Below are 14239 nucleotides of genomic sequence, written 5' to 3'. Positions count from 1 at the left end.
CCCAGTAGGTCATGGGATCCCCAGCATGATGGGGGATCCTGTCCTTTGCAGGATGAGTGGCTGATCTGAGCATCATGGCTACTGAGAGTTGGCTAGGGTCTTGCCCATTAGAGTCCCTACAGGCTGGACCAGGGCTAGAAAGTGCACAATGCTGAAGGATATTCCAAAGGGCTGGGAGGTCTAAGGAACTGAGATCTTATTCCTGCTTGGCCTCTCTGCTCCTCAGGCAGCATTCTCTGTGCCCAGTGTCCAAAAGTGTCTCAGGTGGAGAAAGGTTGCTTTCTCCAACCTTGTAGGAGTTACTGGTGGATAGAGGACCATCTTGGCGCAGATGTCAGAATCATCATTAGTAATCACCCCAACATCCTGCTATTATACCCTCCACCAACACACATCTCTTCCATTCACGGTCTTGTATCCTTTGGGAAGCCTCCCACAGTGACCTTCGCCCACACTTGTCACTCCCTTCTCTGACTCCCAAGAGCAGTGCTAGCAGTTGGTGCCCCCAGTTTTGTTTTTCAGAGGTTCCATGTGCATTGATGTCATCTTCCCCTCAAGGCAGGAAGCCTGTGAGGGGAAGGGCCATCCCTGACTCAACTCCACATAAAGAGTGTGGGGATGCCTATGAGTCAAGGGGAAACTGTCCTTGGGACATCAAAGATGAAGCAACTGGCCACCTCCCTGCCTTACCCCATTGACACCAGCAATGCCTTTCCAGGCAACCCAGGGAAGAAATTGTGTCTTTTGTTATCACACTGAAATTTCTGTCCACAGGTATCAGCACACGGTTCGTGTCTGTGCCCTCCAGAAGGACCTGAGCAACCTTCCTTATGGAGACCTGACTGAGGTGAGCAGAGCTGGGAGCTCAGCTCCACTGCAGTGGCATGGCAGCACGGCTGCCCAGGTGGAAAGGGGGAGGCTGACAGGCCCCAGTTCCATCCACATTTAGATGCCCTGGAGGACAGAAAGGTCCCAAGAAATGTGGGACCAGCCAGGTTCTACCATCCTGAATTCTCCATCTTGTTTTATTCTTGGGGGATTATTACAATGGATGTGGTACCAACTCCACCTGTGTTGGGTTCAGCATTGTAACTCCTGGGGCCATTCCCAGTCTGCCTATTATCTTAGAAAATGTTTCTGTTGGAAGCTGCTTCCTTATCTCATGGGCTGGCTCTGTCCTCTAAAGACAGAGGTCCAGGGGTGCTGCATTGTGGCTGGAGTCTCAAGGGCCCCTTCTTGCCTCATTTTCTCTGCCCTCCAAACATTACTCCAAGCTGCTTGTCCCAAGAGCTGCCTGGGTCCTTGGTGGAGTCTGCCAACTCGGGTGACTTGGGTGGGGAGAAGTCACTGTGCCATCTTCCTGTCTCCCGATCCCAGTGTGTCCTCTGCTTAGTCTCCACACTTTGCCAACCCCCTAAAGGATACCAGAGAGCTAAAGCATCTTGAAGAAAGACCAGTTTGGAACACATTGCCTTTCTCTGCTGGTGCCCTTAATGTGCCTGTGTCAAGGAAATGGTCACCACAGCCATCCTGGCCTGGCATTCAGGACCTCTCTTGCTGCAGTCCTGGCCCACCTTCCCAGGGTTTGCTTCTACTCATCCCTACCTGCCCACCTAAGTGTGCACTTGCCTTCCAGCTTTCAGACCTCTGTTTTTGCTATTGTTACCACCCTTTGAGTTCTAACCCCAAATCCACCCCCTGGAGGGGGAGACTTCCCTTTCTTGAATCTTGTGGACTGATGTAATTTGCCCCAGAATACTTGGCTTATGCTTCTCAGTTGGCATTTGTTAAATCCTGCTTTGCACCATTATTATGTGTGTAACTGACCAGGCCTCCACTTTCTGCTAATATGTGAGCTCACAGTAGATGGGAGACTTTTTTGGTCCAGCTTCATATGTCTTTCCCCAGTGCCCAACCCAATGCCTGGCTGAATATAATGGGGGTTCACTTTGGGGTCAGTTGGACAGAATAACCTATAGTAGGCTATCTACCTTTTCATCTCTTCTACAAATACTCAATGAGTGCCTGCTCTGGGTCAGGTGTGGTGCCAGGCCTTACAGATATAGTGATGAACAAGGTAGACATGCCTTCTGCCTTTGTAGAGCTTAGAAATCCTAGTGGGGGTTGGGAGTTGATCCACAAGCAAGCAAATAGAGACCCCCCTTGTCCATCTGCTCCCAACCTCTTCTCCCTCCTGTTCACCTGTCCACTCTTCCAGATCTTTCTGCTCAACAGTTCCCTTTGGTGTTAGTGGTCAAGACATAGCCCCTCCCTATGGTATATGCACCGGAATGGGGCTGTTGTAAGCTAGGTCCCCCCCACTCAACATTGGAATGAGTTTTTCCCCTAGTTGCCACCGTCCACCAGGCTTTCTGCAGAAGCAAATATTCTACTTCCCAAGGCATATGATGCAGTCCAGGGTCCTTATAAGGGGTGGATGAGCTGGGACATAGTAATGATCAGAAGAGTCTTGCGAAGCTTCAAGAAGTTCTTGCTCCCTGAGGACTGCAGGGTGGGGTTGGAGCCTAGAGATGGGCAGTAGTATTGCTCCTGTCTACAGATTGGGGAGCGGGGCCTCAACCTCTCTGGGGGACAGAGGCAGAGGATCAGTCTGGCCCGTGCTGTCTACTCGAACCATGAAATCTACTTGCTGGATGACCCCCTGTCAGCAGTGGATGCCCACGTGGGGAAGTATGTCTTTGAGAAGTGCATCAAGAAGACGCTCAGCGGGAAGACCATCGTTCTGGTGACCCACCAGCTGCAGGTGACTGGGACTGGCAGGATCCATGAGGCCATAGGATGGGTGTGGCACCTAATGCTCACAGAGTCTTCTCTTCTACCTAAACCTGCCTCTCCCATCCGAGGTTGTCTTCACCTGGACAGGGTCAGGGAGGGAGCAAGGTGTGTAGGTTACATTCATGATTCTCCCAAGCCATCCCATCTTTCATATAGCCCTGCCTGATCCTCTCTGTGCATGGCTCCTATTGGTCCTAACTTTGGATTCAGTGGGGCTGAGACCTTTCTTTACTAGAAGGTAGATTCTCCAGGAGCAGTGGACCCCTATATATGGGGTGGACATAGGGCACCTCTTCCAGCTCTGGACTACTGATGGTAGGGAGATGGAAAGCCAGGTGGAAACAATTCAGACTCACCCTTCCTCCAGCAAGGGCTGGGTGGGCCAGAGGCCAGGAGGTCCTGGGAGTGGGATAGGGGGCCCAGATGTCCCTGGTATCACTAACCAGGGGGAAAGGCTGGAGACCAGGACTTTCGGGCTAAGGCAAGACTCTTCTCCTTGCTCAGAGCCACTCTCTCAGGCTTAGGAACATGAATCTTGCTGAGGGGTTACTGAGCTTGCCTTGAATGGCTTGGCAGGTTGGGGAAAGTTCTCACAATGTCAACTTCATCGAGGGTTATGAATGTCTTGATGAATCAAAGGAATCCAAAACTCCCCTCCACTCTGAGACAAACCAGATTTCCCCCTGACTCTTCCTCTCCACAGTGAGCCCCTAGAGGTGTGTGGTATGTTCGTGTATATCTGTGTGTATATACATGTGTACATCTCCTGCTGGAGGAGAGATCCCACAGGAGTGACCTACATTGAGAGGACTGTTGGAGCAGAAATCCTGTTCTTTCCTCTCCTACCACCTATGGGGAAAATGTTCAACAGGGGCCTGGTCTGGGGGTAAGAAGCAGACCTCATGGCCTTTGCATGGGTAAGTCAACCTAGGGAAGGGGGAGGCAAATGAGGTTTCCATGGCTACAGGATGTTCTGGCCAAATTTTCTAAGATCTTCTATCAGTGTCTAGAAGGGCCAGCTTGAGAAGAGGGAAATTTTTTAAAGACCTAGGAAAACTGTTTCTTCCCATTGCTGTAGCTCTGCTTCCAGCCTCTTTGCTGAGGATTGGAGTTCTCAGAATAAACTCCAAGCATCTGAATTTTGGGTTCCCTCTGAGTGGGCTCGATCACCTCTGGGAAGCATCCAGTGGAGCTGGTACAGACAAGTTCCTCAGCTGGCCAGTCATCAGAGTGGAGGAGAAGGTTGGATTTCTTCTGGACCCCCATGAGGCCAGTGGAAATGGGGTCTCACCCAGCCAGGGCACTAAATGTTGTAACCACAGCTCTGCACTGTGAAGGTCCAATTCTTGGAGACCACCTGTAGTGGGGAGGGCTGTCTTCCTGAGGGGTTCTGGGTATCTGGAGGGGGACTTGTGGCCCCTGACAAATGTGGGCCATGGCTGTCCTTGTAGGAGTTCTGACTGGGGAGTCATCACATCAGACTGTTGGAGTCTTTGAACCTTGATGACTAATAGCATGACCCCAGGCAAGAAATATCTTTTCCCCAGGCCTTAGTCTCCTCAAAGAGTCTACCTTTCTCCAAGGTCATTGTCCCTCACTTTTTGAGTGTTGAAAAATGCAAGCATCCACAAGATGGCACTGGAGTCTCAGTCCAGCTGTCCATTGTTAGGGAAGAGGGGGCTCAGAGCCCCTGAACCAGAGCCCCTGGGTTTTCTAGAACATTTCTCTGCTGCTTTTACTTTTGGGCCCATAGCCAATCTGGACGCTTCCCAGGGCTTGGGCTGGACAATTGTTCTTCTACTTGAGGAAACAAATGAAATAAGAGCTGCGGTTGCCACTGAAATCTAACCCAGGGTCAGATTTTGTGAGTTTGCAGAACAAAGCTGCTCAAATCATGCAGGATCTCACTGGTGTGAACTGGGGAGGGAGGGTGCTCACTAGCCAGAGGACCTTCACCAGGAGCTCCCTTGGCTGCAATGTGGGCCCTCACAGGTAGAAAAGGCTTTGGGGCTGTTGCAGGCCCCATACCAATGTCTCAATTTCCATATCTGGAGAATGGACTGGTAACAAAGCTGCCACTTCCTTACTGGCTTGTGGGAGATTGAGAGATAAGAGACAAAACAAGATCAGGCTTTGAAAGGTAAGAAGATGCTGTATAAAGGCTAGATGTTATTTTCAGGAAAAAGAACCTCTCAGAGAGAGTCTCAACTGGACATTAAAAGCCTGTCTGTTCCTGCTTTGGCTGTCTGGGAAAGTGGACAAGAAGCTGAGTCATTAGTCCAAGGGAGGCAGAAAGGCTGGAGCTGTGCAAGCTGTCAGAATGGCTGTCATTTGGCCTTTTGAGCACCTTCCCCATTTCCCCAACACCCAATGGGGAGAGCAATGACCAAATGTAGCCACTTCTCTCAAGCTTCTAATCAAGTACATGAAAAGCTGATTTGACCATGGGTAGACCCTGGGTACAGGGAAAGACTTCTGGCCTGTATTGCAAAGGCTTCTTTGGGCAAAACTGTCTTAAATCTCATAGCATCTTGCCCCTGTATGAGGGACTTTCTGATCTTAGATGGATTGACCTGACCCTCACTCCAAATGGGAGGAAACCCCTTTTAGCAGAACTCTTTGATTTCAAGAGTGATATGCAAATGAAGGGAACTCAAACCAGGAAAATAGAAGTGCTTTGGGCAAAAAATGTGGGATGCCATATTAAATGTATTTATATTTTTATTGTACAGATAAATCTGGTGTAAATTCCTGAGGCCAGGGGGTATGGCTTGGTGGCCGGGAACTGCTCCATGTTCTGCTTCTCGTGGGCTAGATGAGGATGATGAGGTGGGCTTGTAACTTTATAGCAGCAGAGTAAGGCTGTTGCTGGGGTCACATTTCCCCTTTCCACCAAACTTCGTCTTGCAGTAACTTGTCAATTTTATATTCCAATTTCCCCTGCTCCTGATCTGATTTCTTAGCAAGGCAGCTCATTTAGGGAACAGTAGGAAAGGAAGAGTCAATGTGCATCATAGTGACAACCAGAGGCTCCCTTTGTACTTGTGACACCAGTGTTCACTAGATCAGTGCTTCTCAACTGGGGGTCATTTTGCCATTTAGAGGGCATTTGTCAATATCTGGAAACATTTTTGCTTGTCACAACTGGGATGGGGGTGCTATTGGCATCTAGTGGGTTAGAGAGCAGGGAGGCTGCTAAATATCTTACTATGCACAAGACAGCCCCCCCGTTTTGCCCCAACAACAAAGAATCATCTGGCCCTCAGTGCCAATAGTGCCAAGGTTGATAACCTCTGCACTAGAGGAACTTGGAACACCACTGGATGGGAGTTTGGCACCACACTCTTCTCTTACCAGGCAGAAGTTCACTATAGGTCACTTTAATATCTCTGCAGTTCTTGGAGTCTTGTGATGAAGTCATTTTGTTAGAAGATGGAGAGATTTGTGAAAAGGGAACCCACAAGGAGTTAATGGAGGAGAGAGGGTGCTATGCAAAGCTGATTCACAACCTCCGAGGGTTGCAATTCAAGGTAACTCTTTGTACTGGGGTGCAAGAGATGGGGTCCCTCCTTTGCAGTCTCCAGCCTGGGAGAAGTCCTGTCATTTAGCTTTCAGAAGGTATGTCATTTTGTCTCCAGGATCCTGAGCACATTTACAATACAGCCATGGTGGAAGCCCTTAAGGAGAGCCCCACTGAGAGAGATGGAGATGCTGGTACAATCTGAGTTCGAAACGCTCTTCTCTTATTGCCCGTGGCTCATGAGCAGACACAGATCTCTCTTTATTTCTCACCCTAGTTTTGGATCCAGGAGATGGGAAAGATGAAGAAAAAGAACCTGAAACGGACTCAGAATTTGTAGACATAAAAGGTATTTGCTATTCGTTCCCTCAGTTACATAGTCGTAAATATTGGGTGAGCATCCACCATTCTTGATAGAGAAATGTGGGCACAGTGTATGTCCTTTTGGGCAGCTAGGATTATACAGTTTACCATCATGTGAGCCTAGGGGTTCAACTGCCTGAGTCCAAACTCTGACTCAACCAATTACTAGTTTTATGAGTTTGTGCAAGACACTTGGCCACTCTGAACCTTAGTTTCTTAATCCATAGAATGGGAAAATAATACTACCAACTCCTGGTTCTTACAAAGATTACATGAGAAACTGCAGATAAAATGATTAGCCCAGTGCCTGACATACAGTAACCCTCAAGAGTAGTTATTACTGTTATTAGTTAGAAAGGTCAAAGCACAGCACATAGATTGATTAAAGGCAAAACACACATAGGAGCTGTTTCACACTCTTTATGGGAAGCGTTGAGAAAGGATTTTGCAGCCGTGAAAAGATTAGGACTAAGTATTCTTCTCTGTGCTGGGCACCATGTTAGTCTGTGTGGACAAAAATATGCCCCTTGTCTCAAGACCTTATGGTCTGGTGGGGGTCACAGGAAAGGGGATAATCAGAGGAACTGGACTCAGGGTAATGGGGATTTGGGGTGGACATAACAAGTCAGGGAGGGCCTTACAGAGGGGAAAACCTGGGGACTGGTCCCCAGAGTTTTCCGGGGTCACTGTCATAAGAAGGTGGGGGCTGGGGGGATTTGGAGTTGAGGGCAGGATGGAATTCTGGGAAGGAAGAGAGGAGAGATGTGGGAGATAAGCATGGTGAGGGTATCGTCAGGCTGCCTCTTCTCATCCCCACCCTGCATCCATTCAACACTTGTTGAGCATCTACCGGGTGCGCTGCCCAGGGCTGGGCACCAAGCAGACAGGGGTCTAGATCCACCACTTCTTTCCTCAAAGTGCCCATAATGAGGTGGCTTTCCAAGTTAGAGCTCTGTTCCTCAATAATGTGTAGCTGGAAAAAAACCCCTCAGTGTATTTAATCAAGTTTAAGATACCATCCATTTTAAGATCACCATCATTTTATGTACCACTTAGAAAGAAAAATCTTTGCCAATTAGACGATATGGCATACTACAGAATGGAAGGCACATCCTGATTTCAGAGATGTTAAAATGTGAAAAAAAATGTGAGTCTTTGAATTGAAATTTGGCACCATTAATGGTGCTTGTGACAAATGCATGCATGTTTGGAAAGACAGCATATTTTTATCGCTCTGGAGGCTGCCAAGGCTGAAGTGAGGTACTTGCCATCTCTTTCGTGAGGTACTTGCCATCTCTTTCGTGCCTTCTCAGGAAAGCTCCAGGCTGCCCAGGATGTGAGCTCCTGTGACCAGAGTAAATCCTGTTCCTCTTTTCTTTCTCATCCCCCTTCTCTGGAGGGGAAATCGAACATGTGAAATGCTCTGAAAGTTATAGGAAAGGAGCCAGTTAAAGGTGGCAGTGCCCAGCATGCCTGGCATCAGGGCATTTTTTAAAGCACAGCAAGGTGAACAGAGAATCAGCAACATTCCAGGCTGGGCTGGCAGGCTGCAAGGGGATTTGACCAGTTCCTTTTGTGCTCCAGGATGCTGTTCGTTATGCTCTGCCAACCCACCTGGGCATCTCATTTTACAGGCCCGGGGAGAAACACAACGAAAGTCAGGCTGAACATTTCAAAGAAGCACAAAGGTTCCCAGGCAGAGGGTACAATAGTAGCTTTATTCATGGAGGCACATTTGAGGTGTGACAGCTATCCCTCTCAGAACAAGATGCAGTGGGTCTGTGTGCAGGGGCAGCCTCGGGTCTAGCTCTATTTATCTCTGTTTATAAAAGCTACGTATGGTGTAGGATTCTGCTTTGGAGCTGGCATTTTCATGCTTCTCTATGAAGAAGAAGAATGGGATGAGTACTCGGTTCTGACTGCTGGATGTTTAGCCAAACATCCCTATACCTCTGGATGTGGTTTCCATGAGAATTTGATGGTCATTTTCCTTTCCCTTTGGAAAGTGGAGAGGACTTGGGGCAGCCACTTGGATGGAATCAGGAGCCCATGCAGTGGCTGACCAAGGAGATGCCCTGGGTTTCTTCTTTGAGGCGTGAGCTTTGAGAAGACAAGAGCCACCTGGTTCCTGGTCACCCTGCAGTAACTGCTGTGGGTGCCTTTAGCACTTCAGCGCATGTAGCCTGACTCCCAGCTGTATTCCTTTGCCCAGGGGCTCTCTCTGGAAACTGCCAGCCTCAGGTCAAGCTAGAAGTGCTGGCAAATTAACTCCCCTGCAGGGAGGAGCCCTCATCCAGTGGCCAATGGGAGTGTAGAAATATCCCAGATCCCTCTGGTCAGGTGAAAAGCCTGCTCCACACTGGCTCTGACATTTCTCTACATGAGATTAAGCTCCAGTTGTCCACAGGGATCTCTGGCTTGGTGATCCCTTGGTGAGATGCCTTTTTGTTGCTGCCTTTCCTTCCCTTTCCTACTCCCTCAAGCTCCTGAATAAGCTGCATGCACTCATACCCTCTTCTTAGAAACAGCTTCTGGAGAACTAGACCACAGCAATCCATATCCCAAGGCTGAGCACATAGTAGGTGCTTAATAAACATTTCTTGAAAGATTGAAAGCCACTTGTCTTACAGGGCTGTGATGAGAAAATAACACGAGAAAAAGTGTGTTGGGAATTTCAAAGCATAGGATAAATGGAAGGAGGGGGTGGAACTGCCGCCCCTTCTGATGGTGGTGTGGGGTATGCAGGAGAGGTGTGCCTGCTCCTCTGGGCTCCTGCCCTACCAGCAGATGACACAGGACTTGTGTCTGTCTCTGTAGTTCCTCTGCACCAGCTCGTCCAGACTGAATCCCCTCAGGAAGGAACCGTGACCTGGAAAACGTATCACACGTACATTAAGGCTTCTGGAGGTTTGATATAAAACAACGGGTTTCTTGATTTAATTTGCATTAAAAAAATCCGTCCTCAAACTGTTGGGTTCACATTTTATAATTTCCTTGACAATTACTCCTTTTATGCTGGACCCATTTGTCAATGCTTTTATTCCCCACTTCCCCCCATCTCCTCCTCCCCGGGCCTAAAAATCTGAAGTCTGATAATACAGCCTTTTAAATGGAATCACCCTTTATCTCCATTAAAGCTGCCAGATGCTATTTATTGAAACTGAATGAACAGCAGCATGAACCAGCCATGGTTCTTCCGCACCTCGCTGCCTCATGACCGAGTACAGCAGCCATCCGCTCATAGCCTGCCTTCGGTGAAAGATTCCCATCTCAGTGTGCAAATACCTTAAACTTTTATTTCTTGTCTCTCCCCAGCAAGACGGTTTTTTTATTTGTTTGTTTGTTTGAAGAATATCAAGTTGCTTCTATTAAGGTGCATTTGGTGGTTTTTGTCAATATATTGGCAATTTGGACCCATTTTCCAACCAGGTAGAACACATGTCCCCATTGGGGTTCAGGGTCTCAACACCCAGACTTGTGGTAGTAGCCTGGAAGGTGGTTCCCAGGGGCGGGGACCCTGTTCCTGCAAGCTTTGAATTTCCCATCAGGGTTGGACCCACAGCAGACTCCTCCTCTGTAACTCTCTGGACCTCTCCCCTCCTCTTGTAGGGTACCTTCTCTCTCTCTTTGTGGTGTCCCTCTTCCTCCTGATGATCGGTAGCTCTGTCTTCAGCAATTGGTGGCTGGGTCTCTGGCTAGACAAGGGCTCACAGGTGAGTTTCCCTTTGGCCTTGGGGAATGTTGAGTCAGTTGATGGATAGTAGGAACACACACAATGAGCCTGCCACTGCCCCTTTCCATGAAGTTGAGATCAGCTGCCTACACAATTCAAGTCCTGAAATCCCCTTTGATTTTTCAAGACAAGCAGGGCATCTGGATTTCTCTGTGCCACCTTCAGATTTTAAAGGATTAGCTAAGAAGATTGTGGTTGTGCCAGGCAAACTCAGCATGTCTGTGGAGTCATGCCTGTGTAGGACAGAGTCAGTCTTGCAGCCTCCACTGTGAGGCACCTCTCAGGAGGCCCTGGAGGGGCCCAGGGAAACCTAACATGGACTTTAACCTTCCTGCCTCTGAACATATACTGGCATCTTATTGTTGACACTGTGGGTGTCTGAGTGTTCCTTCTCTTTCTGCTCTCCAAAGTCCCTCTACAGGAATGGGATATGCAAAAGCCAGATTTAGTCCCTGGTTGTGCTGCAGAAGCACCGTGTATCTTTCTGAGACACTGGGTATCTGCCACCCAAGACTCTTCTCTAGACTGCAGCCCCACCTGGGAAGGACTGATAAGTCTGCTCTTGCTGGAGCTTGCTAAAAACTCTCCTAGCTTTTGGCCGATGGCTTCTAAGCTTTCCTGGAGCCCCTGGGAATGCTGTGGGTGCATCCTCCAAGTTTACATTTTGGTATAGTGCTGTTGCTATGACAACCAAAGTGAGAAGGCTTTGGGGAGACATAGGCAGGGGAGAAGTCACTACAGCTCTCCTGGAGGTTGGCACAGCTTCCTGGGGTCATTCCCAAGGGGAGAAGCCAGTGGGTGCCCTGCACTGTGCAGGAAGAGAGCCATCTCTGGAATATTCCCCCAGATCCTCACTGGCTCATGAAGAGCTCAAGGTTTCTGGTCTGGATGGAACCTCCTCCTAGGTGTGGTGCTTCCTCAGTGAGCCAGCACCATTGGCTAATTGAGCATGCAGCAGTGATGGCAGACCCAGGTGTTTGCCTGGCCCCCCCAGACACTGTGGGCACAACCTGATGCATAGTGAAGACTCCTCAGTTCAAGCTGGGCCTTTCATCAATTAGCTCCCTAGGGATGCTTTTGCTTTTATGGGTGTTCATCCATCAGCTGTCACCTCTGGTTTACATTTCCGCTATTGCTGTAATCAGCAAAATGGCATTTAGAAGAAAGATGCTTGTTTGCTCCCCAAAGACAGTCTTGACTTTCAGCACATGGCTCAGAGAAAAATGGAACTGCCAGTTTCTAGGGAGGAAGAGATGGCTTCTCCCCAGAAATGTTAGCAAAAATGTGTGTTCTACGCCCCCCACCCCCAGCAGGATGGAGCTGCATGTGGTCTTCTTGAATTTTCCTAGAGTCCTGTGGTTCACCAGTCTCCCTCCTCCCCACCAGAGACTTCAGGGCAGTGGACCAATGCCTTCCAAGGTGCCCCTTAAGGAAAGGAAAGGGAGGGGGTTGTGGAGCTGGTCCACCCTACAGAGAGACCCCCCACAAATCCCTAAAGGTCTGGTGGCTTCTGCCAGGCAGGTTCCTGATACCCTGTCTTGTATGGGCTGCCTGAGGGCTGTTCAGCTAGCCTCTTGGCATCCAGAGTTCCTGTGCTTCTGTAATCTTCCTGGCCCAATATCACCTCTTGTCTCCTGAGGTGTAGCTAGCTTCTGGGACAGAAACTATCTGTCTGCTGTGCCTGCCTGGTTTGTCTGTTTTGCTTTTCCCACTGACTGTGCTGAGACTTATAAATCAGGTACCCCTTGGGGGCTGACCACCCAACAGGAGGACCCATGCAAAGTTCCGAGGCCCTCAGAGGGAAGTGACCTGATTTCTTAGCAATTATGTACCCCTTTTTAATTTCTTCTCTCTGGAAGGATCCTCTGGGAAATTCCCATTTTCCTGACAGTTTACCAATTCTTGGTGCTTCTTCTGTTTTTCTCCAAAGATGACCTGTGGACCCCAGGGCAACAAGAGTGCATGTGAGATTGGCGCAGTCCTGGCAGACACTGGGCAGCATGTGTACCAGTGGGTATACGCAGGGAGTATGGTGTCTGTACTGATGTTTAGTATCATCAAAGGCTTCACCTTCACCAAGACCACACTGATGGCATCCTGTTCATTACACGACCAAGTGTTTGACAAGGTACTGCTCTCAGGGCCTGCAAACGAATCCAGTTTTTCAGTCAATAGCTTTTATTGAGCACCTATGATACATCAGGTACTGAGCTGGGCTCTGGGGACAGACATGATGCTCAAGATGCTTACAGTGATGTCTGGGAAGCTTCCTAATATGTACTATCAATGGTGAAGGCAACTCCAGGGACTGAGGGAATGTGTCATGAGCCCTCAGGCTAAACTAGGGGTGGAGGCAAATGTGGTCAGGAAGGTTTTCCTGAGAGCACTGCATTGGAACAGACATGTACAGGCCAACAGGACATCTCTAGCTCCAAAGACCCCTGAGTACACTGAGGGCCTTAAGAAGTCCTTCTGGCTGCCTTCTCATTCCACTGCAGCAGTAGGCATCAGCCACTATTGCCAGGGCCCTGGACAGAGCCCAGAGGTGTGGCTCATAATTTGAGGGCAGACAGACACAGGGGCACTTGACTTTTTATTGCTCCAGAGCACAAAATCCCACCCTCCTCCAGAGGTACCCCAGGCTGCATCCCAGGCTTGGAGGGAGGCCCAATCTTCAGGGGCTTTCCCTGGGGTTCCACACTGAGGCTGAATCTTTCCCACAATCCCTCTCATTCATGGGGGCCACAAGAATGGGGAGCATCCTCACCTTCCCAGGATGGCCTGGTACACTAGGTTGGGCCCTGGAAAAATGCTCAGGCTGCTCAAAATATCCCAGCCCCAGCAGAGTGGCCAGGCTTTACTAAACTCACACCTCAACGTGGACTCTCTGACTTTATCCACAGATCTTAAAGAGCCCAATGAGCTTCTTTGACACGACTCCCACTGGCAGGCTAATGAACCGTTTTTCCAAGGATATGGATGAGCTGGATGTCAGACTTCCATTTCACGCGGAGAACTTTCTGCAGCAATTTTTTATGGTGCTGTTTATTCTTGTGATATTGGCTGCTGTGTTTCCTGCTGTCCTTTTAGTCCTGGCTGGCCTTGCTGTTGGCTTCTTCATTCTTTTATGGTAGGTCAATGCACTATTTAAAAAGGAGCACATGAAATCTTGACATATTTGGTTAACTCTGCACAATGACTGGGTAGTGTCAGGTGATGCTGAGTCCCTGCTATCTTCTCTGAATGGGGAGGATCATATTGATTTTTAGTGGTGATGAAATGCCAGGTGCTATGCTCAGTGGTCTTGCATACATCTGACATTTTAGTCTCAGAGCAACTCTGAGAGGTGGGCATGAATGGGGAGGTTAAGTCTGTGGTCCTAGGCGAGGAAACTAGTAACCATGCTTGTTGTCTGCTGTTATGCTCTTGACCATGGGGCTCTCTCTGGCATCCTGCTGCTGGAGAAGAGAGGTAAGACCAGTCCTTAGTCACTCTGAGCTTTGGGAACTAGCCCCCACCCTAATCACTGATATGGATAGAGGAAGGCCTCAGGCAGCTAGGCACTGGGGAGTCCTACTGAGGCTGTGCTTCATTTCCACTTCCTCACCCACGTTGGAGGGAAGCAGGAGGGTGGATTGACCCCAGCCTTCAAGGAACCCAGCTCCTCCCTGTTCCTGGAGAGAGTTGGAGTTCTCAGCAGGCAGTGTGGTGGGTATTGTGTAGGGCCAAAGGCTTGGAAATCAGAGAAATTTGCACCAGAGCCCCAGCCCTCCTGCAAAACTAGCTGGAAGACCCTGGGGAAGCCAGAGAAATACTGCAAGCTTGTG

The 14239-nt window shown here is 49.1% G+C and overlaps 1 protein-coding gene across 1 annotated transcript in view; it reads left to right on the top strand.

Annotated features, from left to right (window-relative positions):
- The window catches only part of LOC109270976 (ATP-binding cassette sub-family C member 12), a 180974-nt gene that overhangs the window by 147252 nt on the left and 19483 nt on the right, over window positions 1-14239 (top strand). Inside the window, exons 13-21 of the mRNA XM_019456023.2 lie at window positions 775-847; window positions 2561-2764; window positions 6192-6326; window positions 6435-6510; window positions 6594-6665; window positions 9497-9586; window positions 10289-10392; window positions 12343-12540; window positions 13316-13542. Of these exons, the coding sequence (XP_019311568.2) occupies window positions 775-847; window positions 2561-2764; window positions 6192-6326; window positions 6435-6510; window positions 6594-6665; window positions 9497-9586; window positions 10289-10392; window positions 12343-12540; window positions 13316-13542 (1179 nt within the window). The remainder of the gene's footprint in view (window positions 1-774; window positions 848-2560; window positions 2765-6191; window positions 6327-6434; window positions 6511-6593; window positions 6666-9496; window positions 9587-10288; window positions 10393-12342; window positions 12541-13315; window positions 13543-14239) is intronic.

Source organism: Panthera pardus, unplaced genomic scaffold (genome assembly GCF_024362965.1).
Source record: "Panthera pardus isolate Hobbes unplaced genomic scaffold, ASM2436296v1 HiC_scaffold_18, whole genome shotgun sequence".
Lineage (NCBI taxonomy): Eukaryota > Metazoa > Chordata > Mammalia > Carnivora > Felidae > Panthera > Panthera pardus.
The sequence above is the reverse complement of the archived record's forward strand: the minus strand, read 5'-3'. Positions and strand labels throughout refer to the sequence as shown.